The 25049-nt window shown below is 43.6% G+C and overlaps 1 protein-coding gene across 1 annotated transcript in view; it reads left to right on the forward strand.

Annotated features, from left to right (window-relative positions):
* LOC126235089 (ATP-binding cassette sub-family C member 4-like) overlaps nucleotides 1–25049 on the forward strand; it is a 257022-nt gene that overhangs the window by 175706 nt on the left and 56267 nt on the right. Inside the window, exon 15 of the mRNA XM_049943823.1 lies at nucleotides 10855–11209. Coding sequence (XP_049799780.1) covers nucleotides 10855–11209 — 355 coding nt within the window. The remainder of the gene's footprint in view (nucleotides 1–10854; nucleotides 11210–25049) is intronic.

The following is a 25049-nucleotide window of genomic DNA, read 5'->3' on the forward strand; positions in this document are numbered from 1 at the left end:
ACCATCACAGAACCTCCACTAGCTTGAACAGTCCCCTGCTTACATACAGGGTCCATCCATTCACGAGGTTGTCTCCATATCCATACACGTCCATCCGCTCGATACAATTTGAAACGAGACTCGTCCGACCAGTCCAGTCATCAACAGTCCAATGTAGGTGTTAACGGCCCCGGGCGAGGCGTAAAGCTATGTTATGCAGTCATCAAGGGTAAGAGATTGGGCCTTCGGTTTCGAAAGCCCATATCGATTAGGTTTCATTGAATGGGTCGCGCGCTGACACTTATTGATGGCCCAGCACTGAAATCTTCAGCAGTTTGCGGAAGGGTTGCACTTCCGTCACGTTGAACTATTATCTTCAGTCGTTGTTGCTCCCGTTCTTGCAGGATCTTTTTCCGGCCGCAGCGACGTCGGAGATCTGATGTTTTACCGGATTCCTGATATTCTACATCTACATCCATACTCCGCAAGCCACCTGACGGTGTGTGGCGGAGGGTGTTATTAACGGTACACTCGTGAAATGGTCGTACGGGAAAGTCCTCAGTCCATCGCTACCTCCGATATGCTGTGTGCCATCGCTCGTGCGCCGACTATAACACCACGTTCACACTCACTTAAATCTTGATAATTTACCATTGCAGCAGCAGCAACCGAACAACTGCGGCAGACACTTATTGTCTTATATAGGCATTGCCGCCCGCTGCACCATATTCTGCCTGTGCACATATCTCTCTATTTGAATACGTATGCCTATACTAATTTCTTTGGCGATTCAGTCTGGTATCACTGCACAGTATGTCTCTTTCTTTTTCCAAAAATGTTCACCCACATTTCCAATGGCACATATGCGCCTCCTGAAATGGGTATTCTGCTAATAGCTCTTTCTCAAATTTGATAAATGTTGCTGGTATATTCAACTGAGATTACAGAATGTTATTGGCATTATTCACAGCTCCTACATGGGGAGTCAGTCCGTGCGCTATAGCTCGAAAAGCTGAGTCTGTAAATTACAGATTCCATTCCCGCCATACACTCACATTTCACTCTCTCGCTATTTGCTGCATACCGATTTTAAACCAACCTGGTAATGCTCCAGTACAACATTTCCACTAATATGTCTTGATAATTTCATGTAAAAGCAACGGTGTCTTTTAGTATTCGTGTTACTTTCCCGCGGAACAGCTTTCGTACATTTGTCAGTCACTCAGTATTGGCAACGAAGTTTGTTCGAGCACAGGTCTAGAATAGTCTCTGACTGTTAACATAATGTCTATACTCCTCATGTGAACGAGTGAACAGCTTGAAACTAAGGTTTTCACACTGTAGAAACGCTGTTTTGTTCGTTTGTTTTTAACGCAGAATTTCTTACAATATCATTTTGGGTTACGTCATTATGAAGTCGAAAAAGCGTAATCGGTATTTTTACCCCAAGCGTGTCTTTAAGTTGGTAACGGAATTGCCAATTTCCAATAGACGCCCATAGAGGTCTCACAGGATCTGGCGGAGACGATGGTGCACGCCTTTCGAGCCACGCCTCCGTTAGTTCCGTCTATGTGCGCCCTCCTCCATCACGAGACAGGACGGTCAGCAGAAGCCACGTGCCGCCACTTGCACTCTTTGCTATGCGCCGCAGACGCCACCTAGTTTCGGCTCCAAGTCCATCGTTCGTGCTTAGTACACAGATCCTCATTGAAATCGTTGGATGGACTTCTTGTTGCATTATTTATACCAAGTCTTCGTACACTTGGATAAATACAAGTTAAGTAAATCTTCTCTTTACTGTGTTTACTTGTTCGCTTATCATTTCTGCTCCTCTCCAGGTTTCTTATGATAAAGGTTGCTGTACCAGTCCGTGGCCCACCTTCCCTCTATGTTGTGTACGAATTTGTACATATATCATTCCCCATTCTTTTGGTTACAAAATCCTATTTTTCAGTATAATCTCCGTTCAATGCGATGGCCTTACGCCACCTTACTGGGAGGGCCTTTATGCCTCATGGTACCACTCATCTACATCTACATCTACATCCATACTCCGCAAGCCACCTGACGGTGTTTGGCGGAGGGTACCTTGAGTACCTCTATCGGTTCTCCCTTCTATTCCAGTCTCGTATTGTTCGTGGAAAGAGGGATTGTCGGTATGCCTCTGTGTGGGCTCTATGATTTTATCCTCATGGTCTCTTCGCGAGATATACGTAGGAGGGACCAATATACTGCTTGACTCCTCGGTGAAGGTATGTTCTCGAAACTTCAACAAAAGCCCGTACCGAGCTACTGAGCGCCTCTCCTGCAGAGTCTTCCACTGGAGTTTATCTGTCATCTCCGTAAAGCTTTCGCGATTACTAAATGATCCTGTAACGAAGCGCGCTGTTCTCAGTTGGATCTTCTCTATCTCTTCTATCAACCCTGTCTGGTACGGATCCCACACTGGTGAGCAACATTCAAGCAGTGGGCGAACAAGCGTACTGTAACCTACTTCCTTTGTTTGCGGATTGCATTTCCTTAGGACTCTTGCAATGAATCTCAGTCTGGCATCTGCTTTACCGACGATCAACTTTATATGATCATTCCATTTTAAATCACACCTAATGCGTAATCCCAGATAATTTATGGAATTAACTGCTTCCAGTTGCTGACCTGCTATATTGTAGCAGATAAATGATAAAGGATCTTTTTTTCTATGTATTCGCAGCACATTACACTCGTCTACATTGAGATTCAATTGCCGTTCCCTGCACCATGCGTCAATTCGTTGCAGATACTCCTGCATTTCAGTAGAATTTTCCATTGTTACAACCTCTCGATACACTACAGCATCATCAGCAAAAAGCCTCAGTGAAGTTCCGATGTTATCCACAAGGTCATTGATGTATATTGTGAATAGCAACTGTCCTACGACACTCCCCTGCGGCACACCTGAAATCACTCTTACTTCGGAAGACTTCTCTCCATTGAGAATGACATGCTGCGTTCTGTTATCTACGAACTCTTCAATCCAATCACACAATTGGTCTGATAGTCCATATGCTCTTACTTTGTTCATTAAACGACTGCGGGGAACTGTATCGAACGCCTTTCGGAAGTCAAGAAACACGGCATCTACCTGTGAACCCGTGTCTATGGCCCTCTGAGTCTCGTGGACGAATAGCGCGAGCTGGGTTTCACAAGACCGTCTTTTTCGTAACCCATGCTTATTCCTACAGAGTAGATTTCTAGTCTCCAGAAAAGTCATTATACTCGAACATAATACGTGTTCCAAAATTCTACAACTGATCGACGTTAGTCCGCAGTTCGTGGTCGTGCGTTAGCGTTCTCGCTTCCCACGCCCGGGTTCCCGGGTTCGATTGCCGGCGGGGTCAGGGATTTTCTCTGCCTCGTGATGACTGGGTTGTTGTGTGCTGTCCTTAGGTTAATTAGGTTTAAGTAGTTCTAAGTTCTAGGGGACTGATGACCATAGATGTTAAGTCACATAGTGCTCAGAGCCATTTGAACCATTTGATCGACGTTAGAGATATAGGTCTATAGTTCTGCACATCTGTTCGACTTCCCTTCTTGAAAGCGGGGATGACCTGTGCCCTTTTCCAATCCTTTGGAACGCTACGCTCTTCTAGAGACCTACGGTACACCGCTGCAAGAATGGGGGCAAGTTCCTTCGTGTACTCTGTGTAAAATCGAAGTGGTATCCCATCAGGTCCAGCGGCCTTTCCTCTTTTGAGCGATTTTAATTGTTTCTCTATCCCTCTGTCGTCTATTTGGATATCTACCATTTTGTCATCCGTGCGACAATCTAGAGAAGGAACTACAGTGCAGTCTTCCTCTGTGAAACAGCTTTGGAAAAAGATATTTAGTATTTCGGCCTTTAGTCTGTCATCCTCTGTTTCAGTACCATTTTGGTCGCAGAGTGTCTGGACATTTTGTTTTGATCCACCTACCGCTTTGACATAATACCAAAATTTCTTAGGATTTTCTGCCAAGTCAGTACATAGAACTTTACTTTCGAAGTCATTGAACGCTTCTCGCATAGCCCTCCTCACACTACATTTCGCTTCGCGTAATTTTTGTTTGTCTGCAAGGCTTTGGCTATGTTTATGTTTGCTGTGAAGTTCCCTATGCTTCCGCAGCAGTTTACTAACGCGGTTGTTGTACCACGGTGGCTCTTTTCCATCTCTTACGATCTTGCTTGGCACATACTCATCTAACGCATATTGTACGATGGTTTTGAACTTTGTCCACTTATCCTCAACACTATCTGTACTCGAGACAAAACTTTTGTGTTGAGCCGTCAGGTATTCTGAAATCTGCTTTTTCTCACTTTTGCTAAACAGAAAAATATTCCTACCTTTTTAAATATTTCTATTTACGGCTGAAATCATCGGTGCAGTAACCGCTTTATGATCGCTGATTCCCTGTTCTGCGTTAACTGTTTCAAATAGTTGGGGTCTGTTTGTCACCAGAAGGTCTAATATGTTATCGCCACGAGTCGGTTCTCTGTTTAACTGCTCTACCGGTCGACGTTGGACCCAGTGTCTTGCTGCATCAGTAACCTGACCATCATCCATGCACTGCTGCCCGCAGAGTGCATCTTCCATTGGACCACACACATGGAAGCTACAAGGTGCGGGATCCGGGCTGGAAGGTGGGTGAGGAACAACTGTCCAATGAAGTTTTGTCAGCTGCTCTCGGACTTGTGAGACGCCATGCGTTGTCATGGAGAAGGAGAAGGCTGTTTGCATTTTTGAGGAGACGAACACGCTGAAGTCGTTTCTTCACATTCCTGAGGATAGTGGAATACACTTTAGAGTTGATTGTAGCCCATAACGGATGACATCAAACAGAATAACCCCGACAGAGTCCCAGAAGGCCACCGCCATGAGATTACTGGCTGAGGGGGCGGCTTTGAAATTTTTCTTTGGAGGGGAGGTGGTGTAGCGCGACTCCAAGAATTGCCGTTTTGCTTCCGCATGGAAGCGATGAAGTAATGTTTCATGGCGTGTGACGATGTTTGACAAGAAAGCGGTGACAGACTCATTGGGCACACACTTCTTGAATACACCAACTGGTGGACGAGTGGTCACCACTACCGACAGAGACATCCAGTTGTGCTGCGAGGTATTTCATTCTGATCGTCGATCACATCGAATGCGAGTGTTTGCAAGTTCCAAAAATGCAGGAGTCACAACTGTGTGCAGTCGGCCAGCACTGGGGAGATCGAACAGGTTTGTGAAATCTTGATTCGATGTTGATAGACCCCTCGCCCAAGGATTCGCAGTACTTTTGTTCACTATCAGGTCTCTGCAGACATTGTGCAAGCGCCTATGAATATTTGCAATGCTCTGGTTTTCCGCCAAGAGAAACTCAGTGACAGCTCTCTACTTCAGACGCACCTCCGTTATAGACACCATTTTGAAGGTTATGTACAGCTGCGTCACCCTTTCAAAACTTCATGAGACCATAGTGTCTGAAAAGGGAATATTTCACGTTTCCCAAAACCGACAACAACCTAAACTGTGCGAGGCAAAAATTTGTTGCGTTACTTACTGAACGCCCCTCGTTCTGTTAGCCATGTATGGCAGTCATACATTGCCGACATGAAGCACACAGGCTAGAAACGTGTTCAGGCATGTAGCTGTTTCCGCACATCACACTGAAGTTAACCCATTAGACTGTTATATCCCCAGTATTCATTTTGGATGGTAGTAAATTTCAATTTTTTCGGTGTCAAATGATCATTAGCTGTAGCAAAACAGTCTCTTATCGTGTAGTCTATTTTCCTTTGCTCATTTATTATTGTATACTAACGAATCCAGCACAATGGACAGAACAGCACGGAAGTATATGATGACAATAAAGCGATATAACACCACTGTTTCCTTCCCTTGCACAGACGTTCAGTATTTCATGGTTATCTTGAAAAGGCTTGGAGGCTTGCCAATCCCCAGTCGCGCATCCTAACCTAACTACACTATATCTGTTCTATACGTTATCCTCCTCCTGTTACATGTCTCAGCGCTGCTCGAGTCTTCGTAAGTCCGTAAGTTATCATTTTTGTACTAAATATTACACACTACTTATATGACACTATAAAATTACCTGCTGGTGATATTTAATATAAAGTAATATATATTGCTGGAAACAGCCGAGCAAGGAGTTCTGTTTTCGAAGCCCTGTGTAGCTGTGTTCAATGATGAACATAATTCTGGGTTTGTTATAGTGTTATAGAAATCTTCGAAGGAACTTTCTCCCAAATATCTGCCATAAGTGGACAAACTAATCCAACGTCTTCGGAAGTCCAAAACTGTCAACTGTCACATACTTCTGAGTTTCTTTTCCTTATTTTAAACAAGTATTGTGACTAGCGACAAGGGTCACTGATGAGATGTACCACACCCTGACTTGGATTAAGGTGTTCCAGTTCCTGGTGAATCGTCCGGGTGTATAGCGGTGGTCTACGAAACATTTGGTCCTCCTTGGTTGCTGGTGTATCTTCCCGCATTTAACAGGCCGGTTGTCTGTCCAATTTGTTTCAGTTTTAATGTGTCACCGATATCAGCAAATATACTATGCACTCTTCTACATTTTGTATGGTGGTGCCCTCACACTGCTGCTCGTTCGCCTTGCAGAGTTTTAGGATCTCTTTGTCCATTATTCTGGAACGTGTAATTTTATAAAACCTGTTTATGTCTTCTCGCTGTGGCAAACAAATTCCAAGAACACAGAAACGATTCCAGCCGATGTAATGCTGAAAGATCTCAGAGTCTTAGGAGTACACTTCATTGCGCTCGAGTAACTATGGTCCTGCGGGCTTTCAGTCGTAGCTTATGTGGCCATACAATCACTCCAGTGTGATTACTGCAGTGAAGATAGGGTTATGATACAGAAGAACAACGTCGAGCATTATTATGTTAACGGTCAACCATGTGCATAACTTTGAATGCTTTCTGTGAAACTGTGGCTATATGCGTCGAAACTTTCTTTGTCGTGGCTGCATACGGTATTTCTTGTGGTTGAATTGCTATGCAACCTGAGAGTAAGATTACCTTCTAAGAGGAAGTCTACCCTTAAACATAAGATGGTACTTTTTATGTAGCAGTTTTTAATTTGTTGCCCCCATAAACTGCTCTATTCACGATAGTGCATTATTTGGTCTCTCCGTTAGCTTAGCTCTAGAGTCACCAGACGCCACAATGAAAAAGTCCCCAGCGTAGGCAACTATTTCATCAACCGCATGCGATCCGTCTAACATTTCCGAAAAAGATACTGTCGTTAGTTTCCAGACGAGAGGACATCTTTTGGCGATTTTCTTCATCACCTGTTAAAAGCCTGAATAATTCACCTTTTGCAGTGCGGACGTGAAGGAAAAGAGTGAGTGATGTTCTGGGAGGTACCGGCAGGGATGTGGAGCCGTGCCGACTCCAGTCAACACCGATCAAAGCAAGGCCTCGGCGCTTGTTCGTGACGTCACGTCAGCTAGGCACGGCGAACGCCAGGTCTGTTGCAGGCATACTCATTATGGTGGTGTCTCCCTCCCTGACACAGGAAAATGTGAAACTATTGGCGGTAGTTGACCAACACACATTGTTCTGAGAGATTTCTGCAATCAATTAATTGTGCAATTCATTACACTTCTTAACGAATAGTGTACTCCTGAACTTAAATTTCCACCTGTTTTAAGGATTGACATAGAAAAACAACTTCATGGTCCAACAGCAACAGAATTCGTGCTTCTTTGCCTTATTTGTAAATCTGACGAAGTTACGTTTGTACTGGGTTGCTTTTACAAGAAACTGTGAACATATTGCTGCTCTTCTTTAGGTATCTTGGTTGACTATGGGGCGAGGAGCACTGAATGTTAATGAACTATCTTGCGATTGTATACGTTGGGGAAGGGGGTGGGGGACCGAATAAGAGGCAAAAGAGAGATACTTGTTTTATCAAATAATTTTTTTTATCTTATAAAGTTTCTCCTTTCAGTTGCAAGAGGGTAATATTTATCTTTTCTAATGGGCATGTTTAAAAAAGTTTAAGCTCAGCAGTATTTTCGATGTATGAAGCTATTTTGTTTCCTGTTTAGAATTCCTTTCGTTGAAAACGACTGTAATCTAATGACTGGCAACAGCTGGACATTTACACATGTAAATTAGTTCACATTTCCAAATAAATAAAAGAAACGAGCTCATTGTAAGGGGGTTGGGGTAAGTTTCGATAGCAAAATGGATCAAGTAAATATAGTTATTTGAATGTAAAATTTCCGAAGCTTGCAATGGGCCAAAGCGTCTTCTCATATTGATCTACGTTTCTTTGGACAGGATTCAGAAATAAAGAACTATGATCTTCATTTGTAGCTTTACGACAGCAAGAAAATCTTTCATCTAAATAAAACTCCAGAATCCAAAACAATACCAAACATTTTGTCCAAAAATAAGAGATCTATAGTGATAAGCATTCCCAGTACCGAGGCCTTCCTTTTGAGTCTGTGTTGCTCCAGTGCCGCGGTCAGCTGCGCCAGGTTTCACAGCTGAGGATCCATGGCGTGAGGCTTCGCAGATTCTCGATGGAGATTAAATCTGCGGAGAGGGAGTTTTGAGGGCGGGAATGTACGGTAAACTCCTCGTAGTGCTCTTCGAACTACGCACGCACACTGAGAGCTATGTGACACGTTACGTTTTCCAGAAGTAGATTTTAGAGAGATGATAAGTGTCACTTCAGAGTGAACTGAATGTGGCGGGTTGTGTAGACCTGCAATACTTTTAATTTTTGTGAATGCTTTCCAGATGTTGGTTGACAAAAATTCCTAAACGAGTCTAAGGTGAATTGTTTCTGTGGCTATCTTTTGTATACTGGTTACGAAATAAATATTGTAGGAAACGTTTTGACTTATCAGTACTTACATGGCAAATGTTCAAAAAATCTAATAGTGAAAGTGAGCTCTGGGGCCTTAAAGGTAGAACTGACTGAACCCATTAAAATTCATGACATCACATTGATGGAAGCCACTAGTTGGATGACTGAAGGGGACTCTGATTTCCTTTTCCATTGACCGTAAGCGTAGCTAACCTCACAGTCACAGGCTTCATGTGTCGCTGTGAGCAATGACCGTTTGTGAAGTACATCTACATCAACATCTACATGATTACTCTACAATTAACATTTAAGTGCTTGGCAGAGGGTTCATCGAACCACAATCATACTATCTCCCTACCATTCCACTCCCGAACAGCGCGCGGGAAAAACGAACACCTAAACCTTTCTGCTCGAGCTCTGATTTCTCTTATTTTATTTTGATGATCATTCCTACCTATGTAGGTTGGGCTCAACAAAATATTTTCGCATTCGGAAGAGAAAGTTGGTGACTGAAATTTCGTAAATAGATCTCGCCACGACGAAAAACATCTTTGCTGTAATGACTTCCATCCGAATTCGCGTATCATATCTGCCACACTCTCTCCCCTATTACGTGATAATACAAAACGAGCTGCCCTTTTTTGCTCCCTTTCGATGTCCTCCGTCAATCCCACCTGGTAAGGATCCCACACCGCGCAGCAATATTCTAACAGAGGACGAACGAGTGTAGTGTAAGCTGTCTCTTTAGTGGACTTGTTGCATCTTCTATGTGTCCTGCCAATGAAACGCAACCTTTGGCTCGCCTTCCCCACAATATTATCTATCTGGTCTTTCCTACTGAAGTTGTTCGTAATTTTAACACCCAGGTACTCAGTTGAATTGACAGCCTTGAGAATTGTACTATTTATCGAGTAATCGAATTCCAACGGATTTCTTTTGGAACTCATGTGGATCACCTCACACTTTTCGTTATTTAGCATCAACTGCCACCTGCCACACCATACAGCAATCTTTTCTAAATCGCTTTGCAACTGATACTGGTCTTCGGATGACCTTATTAGACTTTAAATTACAGCATCATCTGCGAACAACCTAAGAGAACTGCTCAGATTGTCACCCACGTCATTTATATAGATCAGGAACAGCAGAGGTCCCAGGACGCTTCCCTGGGGAACACCTGATATCACTTCAGTTTTACTCGATGATTTGCTCTCTATTACCACGAACTGCGACCTTCCTGACAGGAAATCACAAATCCAGTCGCACAACTGAGACGATACCCCATAGGCCCGCAGCTTGATTAGAAGTCGCTTGTGAGGAACGGTGTCAAAAGCTTTCCGGAAATCTAGAAATACGGAATGAACTTAAGATCCCCTGTCGATAGCGGCCATTACTTCGTGCGAAATGTCCACAGAATGCAACATTTGCCCTAAACTGTTTGATATTTACCTGAATTTACTGGCAGCAGCAGTTCCTGTCGTGTCTGAAACCGACTTACCATGACGGGGCATATACCTGTCACTTCCGACCTTTTTTGAAACTGCTGCTCCGCTCCATGCTACGATGTTGTCAGTGATACGGCAGTCCTCGGGTAGGTACTTCGAAGTTCACGGTGATACGCCAACAAATCAGCCAACTTCACTCACGGCGTGGTCATGAACGCGTCCAAACGTAATAGCCCTTTCCCACCATCTATTACACTGTCCCTCATTTCTGCAGCGATTCCATACAACCGACTGGGACACACGCATCGGTGCACTGCTATGACTTGCGTCAGAGGTGGGGAGTCACAGTGCCACTTGTCACCAGTTCTGCACCATCTACATAGCTCCAAAGGAACCAGTGTTCTCTCTTAATGGAAAGACTAGCATTTTATGCAGTGAGTTTAGAATAGACCAGGTCTGTAAGTTTATCTATTTGATGTTCCAAATAGTTGTAATAATGTCTATTTCTTACCATGTACTGGTGACTCATACCTACACGTACAAAAGGAACTGACAGTACTGATGTTCGCAGGTCTAGTACGGAGGTAGTGAGGATGTCCCTGCAGAAGCGGGTGGAAGCCGGCGGCGGCCGCAACCAGACGCTCTCTGAAGAACTGGCGTCGCTGCCGCCCAGCGAGTTCTTCCTCGAGCTGTACGGCGGCCTCGTGCTGGGCTGCATCCTGCTCAACCAGATACGGTCCGTGGCGTTTTTCATCCTGTCCATGCGAGCATCTCGCAGCCTGCACAACACCATGTTCAACTCCGTACTGAGAGCAGCTATGCGCTTCTTCGACACGAATCCCTCTGGCAGAATACTCAATAGGTTTTCTAAGGACATCGGATCTATCGATGAACTGTTACCACAGTTCGTTATCGTGATGGTTCAGGTTTGTATTCAACTCTCTCAACATCAGTTTCCACTGTTAATCAAATAGTGACACCGATACAGACGTCATACAGTGTGGTCCATTGATAGTGACCGGGCCAAATATCTCACGAAATAAGCATCAGACGAAAAAAAAACTACAAAGAACGAAACTCGTCTAGCTTGAAGGGGGAAACTAGATGGCGCTATGCTTATCCCGCTAGATGGCGCTGCCATAGGTCAAACGGATATCAACTGCGTTTTTTAAAATAGGAACCCCCATTTCGTATTACATATTCGTGTAGTACGTAAGGAGATATGAATGTTTTAGTTGGACCACTGTTTTCGCTTTGTGATAGATGGCGCTGTAATAGTCACAAACGTATAAGTACGTGGTATCACGCAATATTCCGCCAGTGCGGACAGTGTTTTCTTCGTGATACATTACCCGTGTTAAAATGGACCGTTTACCAATTGCGGAAAAGGTCGATATCGTGTTGACGTGTGGCTATTGTGATCAAAATGCCCAACGGGCGTGTGCTATGTATGCTGCTCGGTATCCTGGACGACACCATCCAACTGTCTAGACCGTTCGCCGGATAGTTACGTTATTTAAGGGAACAGGAAGCATGCAGCCACATGTGAAACGTCAACCACGACCTGCAACAAATGATGATGCCCAAGTAGGTGTTTTAGCTGCTGTCGCGGCTAATCCGCACATCAGTAGCAGACAAATTGCGCGAGAATCGGGAATCTCAGAAACGTCGGTGTTGAGAATCCTACATCAACATCGATTGCACCCGTACCATATTTCCATGGACCAGGAATTGCATGGCGACTACTTTGGACGCCGTGTACAGTTCTGCCACTGGACACCAGAGAAATTACGGGACGATCTCAGATTTTTGCACGCGTTCTATTTAGCGACGAAGCGTCATTCACAAAGAGCGGTAACATAAACCGGCATAATGTGCACTATTGGGCAACGGAAAAACCACGATGGCTGCGACAAGTGAAACATCAGCGACCTTGGCGGGTTAATGTATGGTGCGGCATTATGGGAGGAAGGATAATTGGCCCCCATTTTATCGATGGCAGTCTAAATCGTGCAATGTATGCTGGATTGGTCATCGAAGCACCATACCATGGCCCGTACGTTCACCGGATCTGACGTCCCCGAATTTCTTTCTATGGGGTAAGTTGAAGGATATTTGCTATCGTGATCCACCGACAACGCCTGACAACATGCGTCAGCGCATTGTCAATGCATGTGCCATCATTTCGGAAGGCAAACTACTCGCTGTTGAGAGGAATGTCGTTACACGTATTGCCAAATGCATTGAGGTTGACGGACATAATTTTGAGCGTTTATTGCATTAATGTGGTATTTAAAGGTAATCACGCTGTAACAGCATGCGTTCTCAGAAATGATAAGATCACAAAGGTACATGTATCACATTGGAACAACCGAAATAAAATGTTCAAACGTATCTACGTTCTGCATTTTAATTTAAAAAACCTACCTGTTACCAACTGTTCGTCTAAAATTGTGAGCCATATGTTTGAGACTATTACAGCGCCATCTATCACAAAGCGAAAAATGTGGTCCAACTAAAACATTCATATATCTTTACGTACTACATGAATATGTAATAAAAATGGGGGTTCCTATTTTAAAAAAACGCAGTTGATATCCGTTTGACCTATGGCAGCACCATCTAGCTGGCCAACCATAGCGCCATATGATTTGCCCCTTCAAGCTAGACTAGTTTCGTTCTTTGTAGTTTTTTCGTTTGATGCTTATTTCGTGAGATATTTGGCCCGGTCACTATCAATGGACCACCCTGTATACCTGATCTGGTCTGACAAGCGAAGCATGTACCCAACAGGTCACTGATTCTGCTTATCTTTCGCTCGGTTGTAGCACGTACACAGGTCTAGCATAACTGTTCTAGTACGCTGCACCACTAAACATTTTCGAAAAATCAAGCTTCAAAGTTCAATGAGCCTGTTAAATACCGTACGACAGCGGTAGCCTTTTAGTAGCGGCAGAAGTCTGGAACAATGCCCGTATCGCGAGTCTCGTCACTCTTTTGTTATATTCCGCAAAACGCTTGTATCGCTCAAAAGAAACATATATTTTCGAAAATGAATAAAAATAATAATCAGAGTGGCACAATCGTGGCGAGGTTTAATCGAAGTATAGTAAGGGCTCGTGACGCTGTAGTGTCCGCCTCCCTATCTATACTCTCCCAGCCAAGTCAGAACTTTCGTAAAAGCATTGCGGAATGCAGTATTGTGGGGCAAGAGAGAAAAATCATCTTGTGAAGACTGCATTACTCTTCACTCACTTGTACTCATAAGTTGACAGCACCGGTACTGGTACCTATGTGCCAATACGCTTCGTCTGCGTCAAAAATTGAGTCTAAACGGCCATTCTTTAAAAATGTTAATGAGGCGTATTTTCTCCAATCAGTATTAAAAAGATCTACTTTCATTGTCACGAAGTGGATCTCATAAGATGTGCTAGGTACGTGTCTATATGTTTCTCACTTTTTTGTCATGGATCCCATTGAAAATGTTGTCGGTTTATCAATAATGGTGAACAATCAAAAGTGTAAAGATTTATCTGCAAGAACTTTTTAATACCTACATTAATGTGTCGACAAATAAATGTTCATTTCATCACATTTCTTCGCTACAAGAGTGTTCCACTATAACAGCCGTCATCATCATTATTATTGTTTCTTTTAGAATAAAAATAATTCATTGTACTAATGCGAATACTTGCTGAAAGATTAAGAATGGAACATTTCTACATTCGAACGCTGGACAGGCGAACTTGTAGCGCTTCGCCGCTGTTTGTCTTGTTAAACTTTGAACCACGATTTCTCGAAAACACCTGTTAAGAGCATCGTAATAAAATGCGTTCTCTTAACCCAAATACATATTACAATAATGCGAAAGATGAGTAAAATCCCAGAGCCATTGCGTCTGTGTTTTCCTTGCGAGATGAAATCTCATTTTTCTAGTTTTCAGGTCGGAAAGAGTAAACATACAGCTGTTCTGTTTCCGTGCTTTGTTGTGGTAATAAATTTATATAGATGCTCTTAATCTGTCTACATCTGTATAGATAAAAAATAAAGAATGTTACGAACTGAAGCAATCTACAGCCGGCCGCGGTGGCCGAGCGGTTCTAGGCGCTTCAGTCTGGAACCGCGCGACCTCTATGGTCGCAGGTTCGAATCCTGCCTCGGGCATGGATGTATGTGATGTCCTTAGGTTAGTTAGGTTTAAGTAGTTCTAAGTTCTCGGGGACTGATGACCTCAGATGTTAAGTCCCATAGTACCCAGAGCCATTTTTGCAATCTACAATTTTGGAGCTGCTTTCACTACCATAGGACCGTTTATTTCCAAAACGTCTTTTAAGTCTAACTGATCTTCGTTTTTACGTTAAAACCGGATCGTGGAGGAAACGCCTTAGACCACCTACTAAGTAACAGACATGAGCGTCACGAATCAGTTAACGTAGAGGTAGGCCTCAGAGGACATAAAGCTGTTATAGCATCAATGGGTATTGGTGTTACAAGGTATATTAAGAAAGGCCAATATTTTTGCCTAGCAAGAGTGACAGGAATGAAATGTATAGTACGAATGGCATTAAATAAGTAATGCAACGCATTTTTTTCCGAAAGAAGATCGTTTTTATTCAGGATTCCATTACACATATTACTTGCCACTCTTTTGGCTACAGACTCTATTTTTCAACATAATCTCCGTTCAATACGATGACCTTACGCCACGTCACTGGGAGGGCCTGTACGCTCACATAGTACTATTCCACTGGTCGATGTCGGAACCAAAGTGTCGCTGCAGCAGTAACCTCCCCATCATCCATGTACTGCTTCCCGTGAAGTGCCTCAATGAGTGGGCCAAACAGATGGAAGTCCGAAGGATCGATATATTGGCTGTAGGAGCTGCTGTCAGGTGCACAGACTTGTGTGAGAGGAGGAGGAGTTCGTTTACATTTTCGAGGCGACTAACACTCTGAAATCGTTTCTTCAACTTCCTGAGGGTAGCGCAATACACTTCAGAGTTTATCGTTGCTCCATGGGGAGGGACATCAAACAGGATAACCCCTTCAGAGCCCCTAAAATCGCCATAACTTTACCGGCTGAGGGTGCAGCTTTGAACTTCGTAACGCGTAAGCAACTCAACACATATGGTCCTTAGTTGCTCTTTATGATCTTCTGTTAGGTGGCGACGATCTAAGCGGGCACACATCATTCAGTACCCAAATTGGTGGACGAGTGTGTCACAACTACCAACAGAGACATCCAGCTGAGCAGCGAGGTGTTTGACTGTGATCCTTCGATCACCGCTAATGTAAGTGTCCACACGATCCAGAATTGCAGGAGTCACAGCTGTGTGTGGCCTGCCAGCACGTGGAAGATCAGACACGTTTGCGCGACCTTATTGCGATGATTATAGACGCGTCGCCCAACAACTCACGGTGGTTTTGTTTACCACCAGGTCTCCGTAGACATTCTGCAATCGCCTCTGAATATTTTTGATTCCCTTGTTGTCCGACAAAAGAAATTCAATGACAGCCCTCTGCTTGAACCGCACCTCCGTCACAGATTCCATTTTGAAGGCTATGTATAGCGTCGCCACCTATGAAACGTCATGAAAGTATAGATGTAGGGGTTGAAACGGGAGTAATACACTATGTCCCACAGCCAATCCCGCAGTTTCTCAACCGAAACTGGCCGAGAAAAAATGTGTTGCATTACTTACTGAGCTCTCTTCGTATCTGAGTCGCCAACATCAACTATTCAGCTTGTAAATGTTGTCTTGTCTAATAAAGATGAACTACTAACATGAGTAGGAAGGTAAAGCTTTGAACTATTAAACTGTGCTGTAATGTATCAGTATTTATTCCGCAAAAAACAAATTATAACGCAAACTGACCGCAAAAGTTAACGAAATACCGATAGACACACACTCGCGTAATGCAACGTGAATGAATTTCGGAAAGCTCACTATTAAAACGGAAACTAATTATCCACAAGGACTGATCGAAAAACAATGTAGTGTGTTTGCTTTCAGTTTATAGCTCAAAGCAGTGCAAAAGAGGATATTCCCTCTTACCTGTAACAACTGAATTTATACCTGAAGTAATAATTAAACAAATACTTTATTCAACCACTAAGAGCAGAATACAACGTCAAAACAAAATCCGTGCCTGCTGTTACCAACAGGGCTCTCCTCGCTATCATGTAGTCCACAAAATATCTCACTCAGGTACCAGGTCACTGTGCACTGCATTCAGTAATCATCAGCCATTCACGACAGCAACCGCGACTATCCTTTATCAATCTGAAACCTACATCCGTGCAAGAAACGGAGTATTTATTGCTAATGGTTTGCAGTAGTGGAATGTAATTAATTCAGTAATTTTCCGTACCAGGTCAGCGGCAACAACTGTGCACAAACTCGCGGTACTGCAGACTGTAACTAAGTTATGTAAGATAATAAATGAAATGATTTGAATAAAGCTAAATAATATGAAGAAAAGACTACGAATCTATGTGTATATGTAGTTATCCAGGTAGTCTTGCTGACTCAAAAGCCCACATGGGTTCTTAAAGCACTGAATACAAAGTAAGTTCTCGCAATGGGCAACGCAATTACGTGCTCTCAATAAACGACTTCTAGCAAGAAAATGAATTATTTATAATGCAAGAGAGAATGATAAACCTGAACCCATAAAACAATGGATTGTAAAAAGTACTATTCGGTCCTATAATCAGGTTCCATTTAACGAAAAGTGAGCGGAATGTGAACTTACGTTTGACCACGCGGAAGGATAGCGTCAGCAGCCTCACGATAACTGTCCTAATATTTGGAATGCACTCTGAAGTAACCTGTACATTGGTCCAGTAGTCACCACAAATAACTGAAAAGATGTAAGCCATATTCTTCCTCATTTTAGAACCTCAGATGCAGCTGCACCAACACCAGACAAAAATCAGAACCAGCCAGATCACTTCTCAAACAGAAAACCAAGAACGTATTGGAGAAATCTCGTCCGAACAATATCACCTCATGACTCCAAAATCATGAACCCGTCCCATTGGCTGATGACCTAAATTATCCTTCAGACATACAAAATGCAACAGTGGAGACAGAGAGATTCCTCAAACAGTTTTTTGGACTACTCGAAACTGATCTTAGTATAAACAAGCAAAGAATGCAAATATAAACTCGTCATTGAAGAAAAGCAAAAACATTGTGAGCAAATATGAAATTGCAAATGAACAGTCAAGACCTTTGTTCTGGGGACGAAGGTATGGAGCAAAATAGATGAAGGTCGGAAGCATTGTACAATTCGCCTTCGGCGTGTATGTGCCTAGGATGGTTGTGAGGGGTGAGAAAAACCCACTGTGGTTCAATAGTTGTGTCAGAAATTGCTGCAAAAGGAAATAAAACTTCATCAGAGATTTAAGCGAAGTCAAAGTCTAATTGAAAAACAGAAGCAGATCAAATATAATTGAGCATAAGGAGAGTAATGCAAGAAGTATTCTATAATTTCGAAAAGAAAATTTTACCGTCCAATTTGACAAAAACCTTTAAGAAGTTTTGATCGTACATGAAGTGAGTAATGGGATGGAAATTATCTATTCAGAATCTGAGTCATCATACTGGCATAAAAGCAGTACATGATAAGGGAAATACAGCAATATTGAATTCAGTTTGCCAAAATTGGTTCTACGTGGAAGAATGTAATACGCCTCCACCTTTCAAACATCGGATAGTGCCAAAAAGACAGATAGTAATGTAGTTCCTAGGTAATTAAAAGTCTAGAATCACAATTTACAATTTTATTCACTGGCAACATGTTTTGGCTATTTAAGCACCAACGTGTGCTGCCATTATGGACTGAAGGTAAATTAATACATAGGTAGGTACATGTCGCTTGCCAGGAGCTATCTCATAAGGTTTAACGTTGTGCTGCACCTCCTGGAAGGCGCTTTCCCAATTAGATATGAGTGTACGGTGTACCACAAGGTAAGCGACGTATACCTACCTAGGAACCTTCATTCCATACAAGCAGCAAGATGATGATTAAATAATGAAAACAGCATACCAGTGAATAAAACTTAAAATTGTGATTGTAGACATTTAATTACCTGGTCCACCGTACTAGGCTGTTCCACTGGTAGTATACCAAAGTTTATACTGACATGATGAAATTGGAAATAAACTACAATTGTCCAGTTCTGTATCTGTTAGATGTTATCCGAATTATATGTAATCAATTGGTCCTATTCTAGTGCCAGGCCATCGGAAAGTACCAATCGACTGGGGAAAAGCGCATGTACAACTGTTTTCAAGAACCGCCGTCGGACAGATACACATAATTGCAGACATGTATCGCTGACATCAACTTCTTGTAGGATTATGGAACATATCTGATGCTCTAGCTTATGACGTTTCCGGAGTTCACATTCGCTTTATGATCAAGAAAGTATTTAAAATAACTTAAAAAACTGAAAATGATAGCAAACAACATTATAAAATATTGGGAGAGTTCTTGCGAAAGTAGAACAAAAACCAAACAATGGTTCTTCATGTAAAATTTGAAATTTTCCCGGCGAATCAACTGGTAAAAACCGAGCAAGGTGGCGCAGTGGTTAGACACTGGACTCGCATTCGGGAGGACGACGGTTCAATCCCGCGTCCGGCCATCCAGATTTAGGTTTTCCGTGATTTCCTTAAATCACACCGGGCAAATGCCGGGATGGTTCCTCTGAAAGGGCACGGCCGACTTCCTTCCCCGCCCTCCCCTAATCCGATGAGACCGATGACCACGCTGTCTGGTCTCCTTCCCCAAACCAACCAACCAACTGGTCAAAAACATTTCGGGTTTGCAGCCGGTCGTCGTAAACTTCATTGCACGATATTTTGGCTGGACAACTGCCAGCCATGTTCAGGTGAGCCGAACAAGGACTGACGAAGACGTTCTCCGCTCCAACTTATATAGTGCGCTGATAGTACTGCCGCGGATGCGCTGCAATCGCGGAGACAGAAGTGCCACACCGCCTAGCGGCAGCGCCCTCGCTGGTGGAACTGCAGTACTCAGCTGCCGTCGGTATTGTCGCCGGCCGCAGCTATGGAAGTATTCTGGCCTCTTCGTCTCGAGAAAATTTCGGGTATGACGGGATTCCGTGCGTTTTCAGTTGGTAACCACTTTCACGGTTCATTAGATTTCCCGCACCGCGTATTTCAACTGATTCTTTGATAATGGAGTCCCAAAAAGTTTTTGCAGTGACCAAAATCGAAGTTTTGTCGTACTCCATTGAATGTCCGTTCGCAATACAATGTTCCGCAACTGCAGACTTACTGGGTTGCAGTAGGCGAGTGCAACGTTGAGGCTCCGTACAACGCTCTTCCTCTGTACGCGTCGTCTGTCCTTTATAGGCCATACCACACTGACACGGTATTTCGTAAATTCCCGCCTTCTGCAGTAACAAAGAGCGTTGTACAGAACATCAACGTTGCACTCGCCTACTGCAACCCAGTAAGTCTGCAGTTGCGGAACATTGTATTGCGAACGGACATTCAATGGAGTACGACAAAACTTCGATTTTGGCCACTGCAACAACTTTTTGGGACTCCATTATCAAAGAATCAGTTGAACTATGCAGTGCGGGAAATCTAATGAACCGTGACAGTCGTTACCAATTGAATAACGCTTGGAATCCCGTCATCTCCGAAATTTGCTCGAGACGAAGACGCCAGAAGACTTCGATAGCTGCAGTCAGCGACAATACCGACGGCAGCTGACTACTGCAGTTCCACCAGCGAGGGCACTGGCTCTAGGCGGTGTGGCACTCCTGTCTCCGCGATTGCAATGCATGCGCGGCAGTACTAACAGCGCACTATATAAGCTGGAGCGGAGAACGTCTTCGTGCCCCCCCCCCCCCCCCCAAATTCTATAAGTCCCTCCAGATCCTTGAGCGTCATGCCCTCCGCCTTGCCTTCCGTAAACGCCTCCCACCCCCCATTCGGATCCTCTATGACCTCATTCCTTTCCCCCATCTGCTCCTATTCCTCGAAAATATCCGCATCCTCTACACCTCCCGCCGCCTTGATCCCCCTCACCCCCTGGCTGCTCCTCTCCTCTCCCATCCCCACCCCCTGCCAAGTCTTCACTGTTGTGTCCCCCCTACCCTCCATCTCTACACCCTTCATCTCCTTTCCCAAGGTGGCTTCCATCAACTCCCCTTCCCAGATGATTCCCTCTCTCCCTCCATTTATCCCTCCTCTCAACTCTGATCCTCACTCCCCCTCCTTTCGTGCCCTTTACCCAGGCTCCCTCTCCCCCACTTCCATCCTCTTTCTTCCCCACCTCTCCTCTCTCTGCCCCCTTCTCTCCCCCGAGGCCTTTTGCATCTCCCTCCTCTGCCTCTTCTCATTCCCTCTCGCGTCTGCCCTACCCCTCTCCCCCCTTATGAGTCCTCTCCCTCCTTGCCCCCCTCATTTTCGTTTTTTTTCTCTCTCCTCCCTCCTTGTTTTTCCCCCTCCTCCAGATCTCCCCCCCCCCCATCTGCCCTTGGCTCGGGAGTGTCCTCTTTGTGCCGCCATTTTCGTGCAGTGTTTTACAGTGAGTGTTTTACAGTGAGTGTTCCGTGTTGTGTGTCTTTTGGGAAGTGTTGCGAACGGCCATCATACTGTTGCTGGGTGTGATTTTTTATCTCTTGCGAACAGAAACCAGACTGTCGCCGTGTTTTTTTTAATTGCGTGTCTACTATGTCACTTGTCTGATTCCTGTGTATTTTATTAACATTGCCAACCCCTTTGCTTTCTGTTTTAACTTCCCGCATTTTTCCGCCATTTTACACTTTAAGTCACCGTTTTATCGCCTGTTTTTCTTGTTTCTTTTCTTCTTCCGTTTTTTAAAAAGTCTGTACGCTGTAGAGCAGTGTACTAAGCTGCTGCCAGCCCGCCCCCTTCAGGGGGAATTGAAAATCAATAAAGGAAAAAAAAAGTCTTCATAAGTCCTTGTTAGGCTCACCTGAAGATGGCTGGCAGTTGTCCAGCCGAAATATCGTGCAATGAAGTTTACGACGACCGGCTGCAAACCCGAAATCTTTTTGACCAATGGTTCTTCAGTTTCTTTTCAAGGATGAGGTGACATTGTTCATCTGTTCCACCAGCATTTCCCATGAGTAAATCAATTATTCCCAATAGCAAGGACGCAAGCGATGAGCAACTTTAAAGAGTGGTGCCAAAGAGTGACGGCAGGTGCAGTGGCAATGTCGTCAAGGGAAGGACAGATGACACTGAGTCTGCCGGCCACTCAGCCGGATGCGTGTGACAAACTGTTTCGATGAGGTACAGATTCCGATTGAAGACGTCCAGTTCGATGGCGTGTGTCAAGTGGAAACTCTGAGCACGATGACAGAAATTACAGAGACAGAATATGTTGAGGGTACAGTATGTACATCCTTCCATATTGTTCCAACTGGAAACTAGTAAGAAATGTACTTGATACGGACCAAATGTAACAAAAAGTAAACTGGCCTTTATGCCAGACGCACCTAGCAGTCCATCCATTGGAAAAAAAACCACTTCACAGGACTTTGCCTCCGACTTGCCTCTGCGCTCATTGCCTCACAGAACGCTATCATCTTGGACTTCGTCCATACACGATTATCCCTGTGCGGTGTCACTGATCACCTGCTAGAACATTCCAGTGTGTCAATGAATAACAAACAGACTGAACTGAGCAATTCAGACTCGCATTTCAAGAAGATGTTCTGTATTCTGTTTATTAGACTTAAAAAAAAAATTCGAATGTTAATGGCTACCTGGGTACACCAAGCAGATTTTCAATGTAAATATAGCGCAATGGGCCATTGGTAGATCGTGAATGACGTTACGGGACGGAATAATGAAAATGAACTATCACTGCTCATGGAATTCATAGAATTCGAGACAACTATTGACTCCTATTCAATAAAATTTGTATGAACAGTTCTTAAGAAACAAGGAATTAATCCAGTATTTCTTGGTATACTGAAGAATACGGTATATGCCAGAGATACAAGATTCTCAATCCTTAACCTATGAAAATGAACAAGGAGTACGTGTTAATGACACAGACCTGGACCACCTTAGTTTTTCTGAAGACATTGTACTGTATGCCTCTAGTGTAGATATTAACTACAACAATTAATGTAGAAACTTGCTGAAATGTGGAAACTACGCCTTAATAATTAGTTAAAATTAAATTAAATTAATGTGTAATTAACACATAAAAAGAATTGTAGAGATTAACATTAAGCTCATAGAACCAGTTAATAATTTCTCTTTTGTTTACACCAGTTAAAAAAAAGTAATCGAAAAACAGCAAAAGAAATGAAAGAAAAGTAAAATTTTCTGAACTTATTTAGTTACGCTAAAGCGAAACAAAGATTTCGATGTGTCTGAAACGATAAGTTTACAAGCACTGTGTTTTGACTGTATGAGATATGGCTTTTTAACGGCAGATCCATTCAGAAAGCCTTCAAGAGTTAAAGGAATGGATTTTGAGAATTAATAGGATGGACTGCTATAGAAATAAAGTTATAATGGAACAGACTGGAGTGGAAAAATTAATTATGATCGTTATGTAAGTATAACGTGGGGAACATGTGTCCAGACGAGAATCATGGTCGTTGCCTCATTCCTAGACCCAAGGAGAGATTGGAATGACATCTGAAACGAAGGTGGATAGATAACATCATATAACATCGATGTGCAAGCTGAATATTGTAACACAAGAAATATTCTAAGATGCGAACTTTACCCAGCACTGGACGCTAACTGATTGATGATGATGCTGACGAATTCTTCACGAATATCTAATATGTTTATAGCAAATTACGAGTATATCAGAAATGTGCATCTTACACACCCGATTCTAAAAGTACCATGGAAACATTTTCACCACCACTCCATATCGACTCGTCTTTATTGTGATGCTGTTCAACCTGACACTGACAGTTAAATGTACGAACGCATAGTGATATGTGTAATACTAAATTCTGTCATCATGCTGATGGCCCTGCGTGTACAGTTTATGCAGCCAAAAAAGCGATATGACATTCCAATTTTATATTTCTGTCACTGATTTCGAAATCATAATATCTCCTCACTAATCAGGCACTCACCGCCCTTCAATAAACATAATTTAAGACCTCTGCTGTGTGTAACAATAACAGTTCCGTCAAATATGTCCATTTCGCACCATGTAAGGAACAAATTAATCAGTAATCTAGGTAGCGTCTAAACGCGAATCTCATCTACACTGACGAGCCAAAACATTATGAGCACCTACTTAATAGCTTGTTTGTCCGTCTTTGGAATGAAATACAACTGATTCTGCGTATTAGGGATCCGACGCTTGTTGGCAGGTTTGTGGAGGTATGCAGCATAAGATGTCTACGCACAGTAACTCTTGTAAATAACGGGCCGCTGATTTGCGAAAGCTGTGATGGCGCCCGATACCGACCTAGATGGGTTCCGTAGAATTTACATCAGGCGAAGTTGGTCGCCGAGACATCAGCATGAGTTCACTACAATGCTACTCAAATTACTGTAGCACGGTTCTGGTTCCGAGACACGGACAGTTACACTGCTGACAGATGACATGCCGTCGGGGAAAATGTCAGGCATGAAGGGATGCAGGTGGTTCGCAGCTGTCAGCATATCTTCGATTACTACCATAGTTCCAATGCAAGGGCAGGGGAACGTCTACCATAGCATAATGCTGATCCCACCAGCCTGCGTCCGTGTCGCGGTGAACGTTTCGAGCCGCAGTTCACCTCGATGGCGGCGTTTGTGGAGACGACCGTCGACCTAGTGTAGCAAAAATGTGATTCACCCGAAGAGCCGACACGTCCACATTGACCAACGGTCGAATCTCGATGGTCCCGTGCCCACTGCAACCATAATTGACGATGTCGTTGGGTCAACTTGTGAACACGTAGGGGTGATCTGCTGCGGAGCTCCATGTTCAACAATGTACGGTGTGCGCTGAAACACTTGTGCGGGCGCCAGCACTGTGCTCTTTCGGCAGAGATGGCGCAGATCACCATCTGTCCTACTTTATAGAGCATACAAGTCTCTGCACCCCACGTTCTGTGAAGAGCCGTGGACGTCTTACCATCAAGCGCCTAGTCATAGTTTCACTGTCATTCTACCTCTTCCCGTAGACGCTCATGACAGTAGCACGTCAACATTCGACTAGCTTCGCCGATTCCGAGAAACTCGTGCACAGTCTCTGCGTAATAGTAAGTTGGTCTTTGTAAAAGTCACTTATGTCAGTGGATTTCCCCTTTTTCCGCCCATGTCTTAGCTAGGGTGATCCTCCGTCCGTGTCTGTTTCGTTTACATACTTTTGTTATCCCTTCATGTGCCCGCAACGCCACCAGGTGGCATCCAACGTCGCAATGGGCAGTGGTCATAATATTTTGATTTATCGGTGTAAGAGAGACATTTGTCGTAACTGGAACGTTTCATATCGTATATCTGAGCATTAATACATCTTTTCTCCTCTCATCATCGTTCCCTATTTTCTCAGAATTTCTTCCTGAACTTCTATATAATCATGTGGTGGCGTTATAACACCCCCATGCTTCCCGGGATTCGTGAAATTACTAGTTGACAATGACCGTGAATTGTGAATTTTGACCCGCGTCGGGATAAGGCATCCGAATCCGAAGTAAATAATGATTATTCCGCGGGAAACAGGTGACGTTATAACTTGATCGTTCTTGAATGAGTAATTTCATTCAATAACGATCGGTAAA

Source organism: Schistocerca nitens, chromosome 2, assembly GCF_023898315.1.
Source record: "Schistocerca nitens isolate TAMUIC-IGC-003100 chromosome 2, iqSchNite1.1, whole genome shotgun sequence".
NCBI classification, from domain to species: Eukaryota; Metazoa; Arthropoda; class Insecta; order Orthoptera; family Acrididae; genus Schistocerca; species Schistocerca nitens.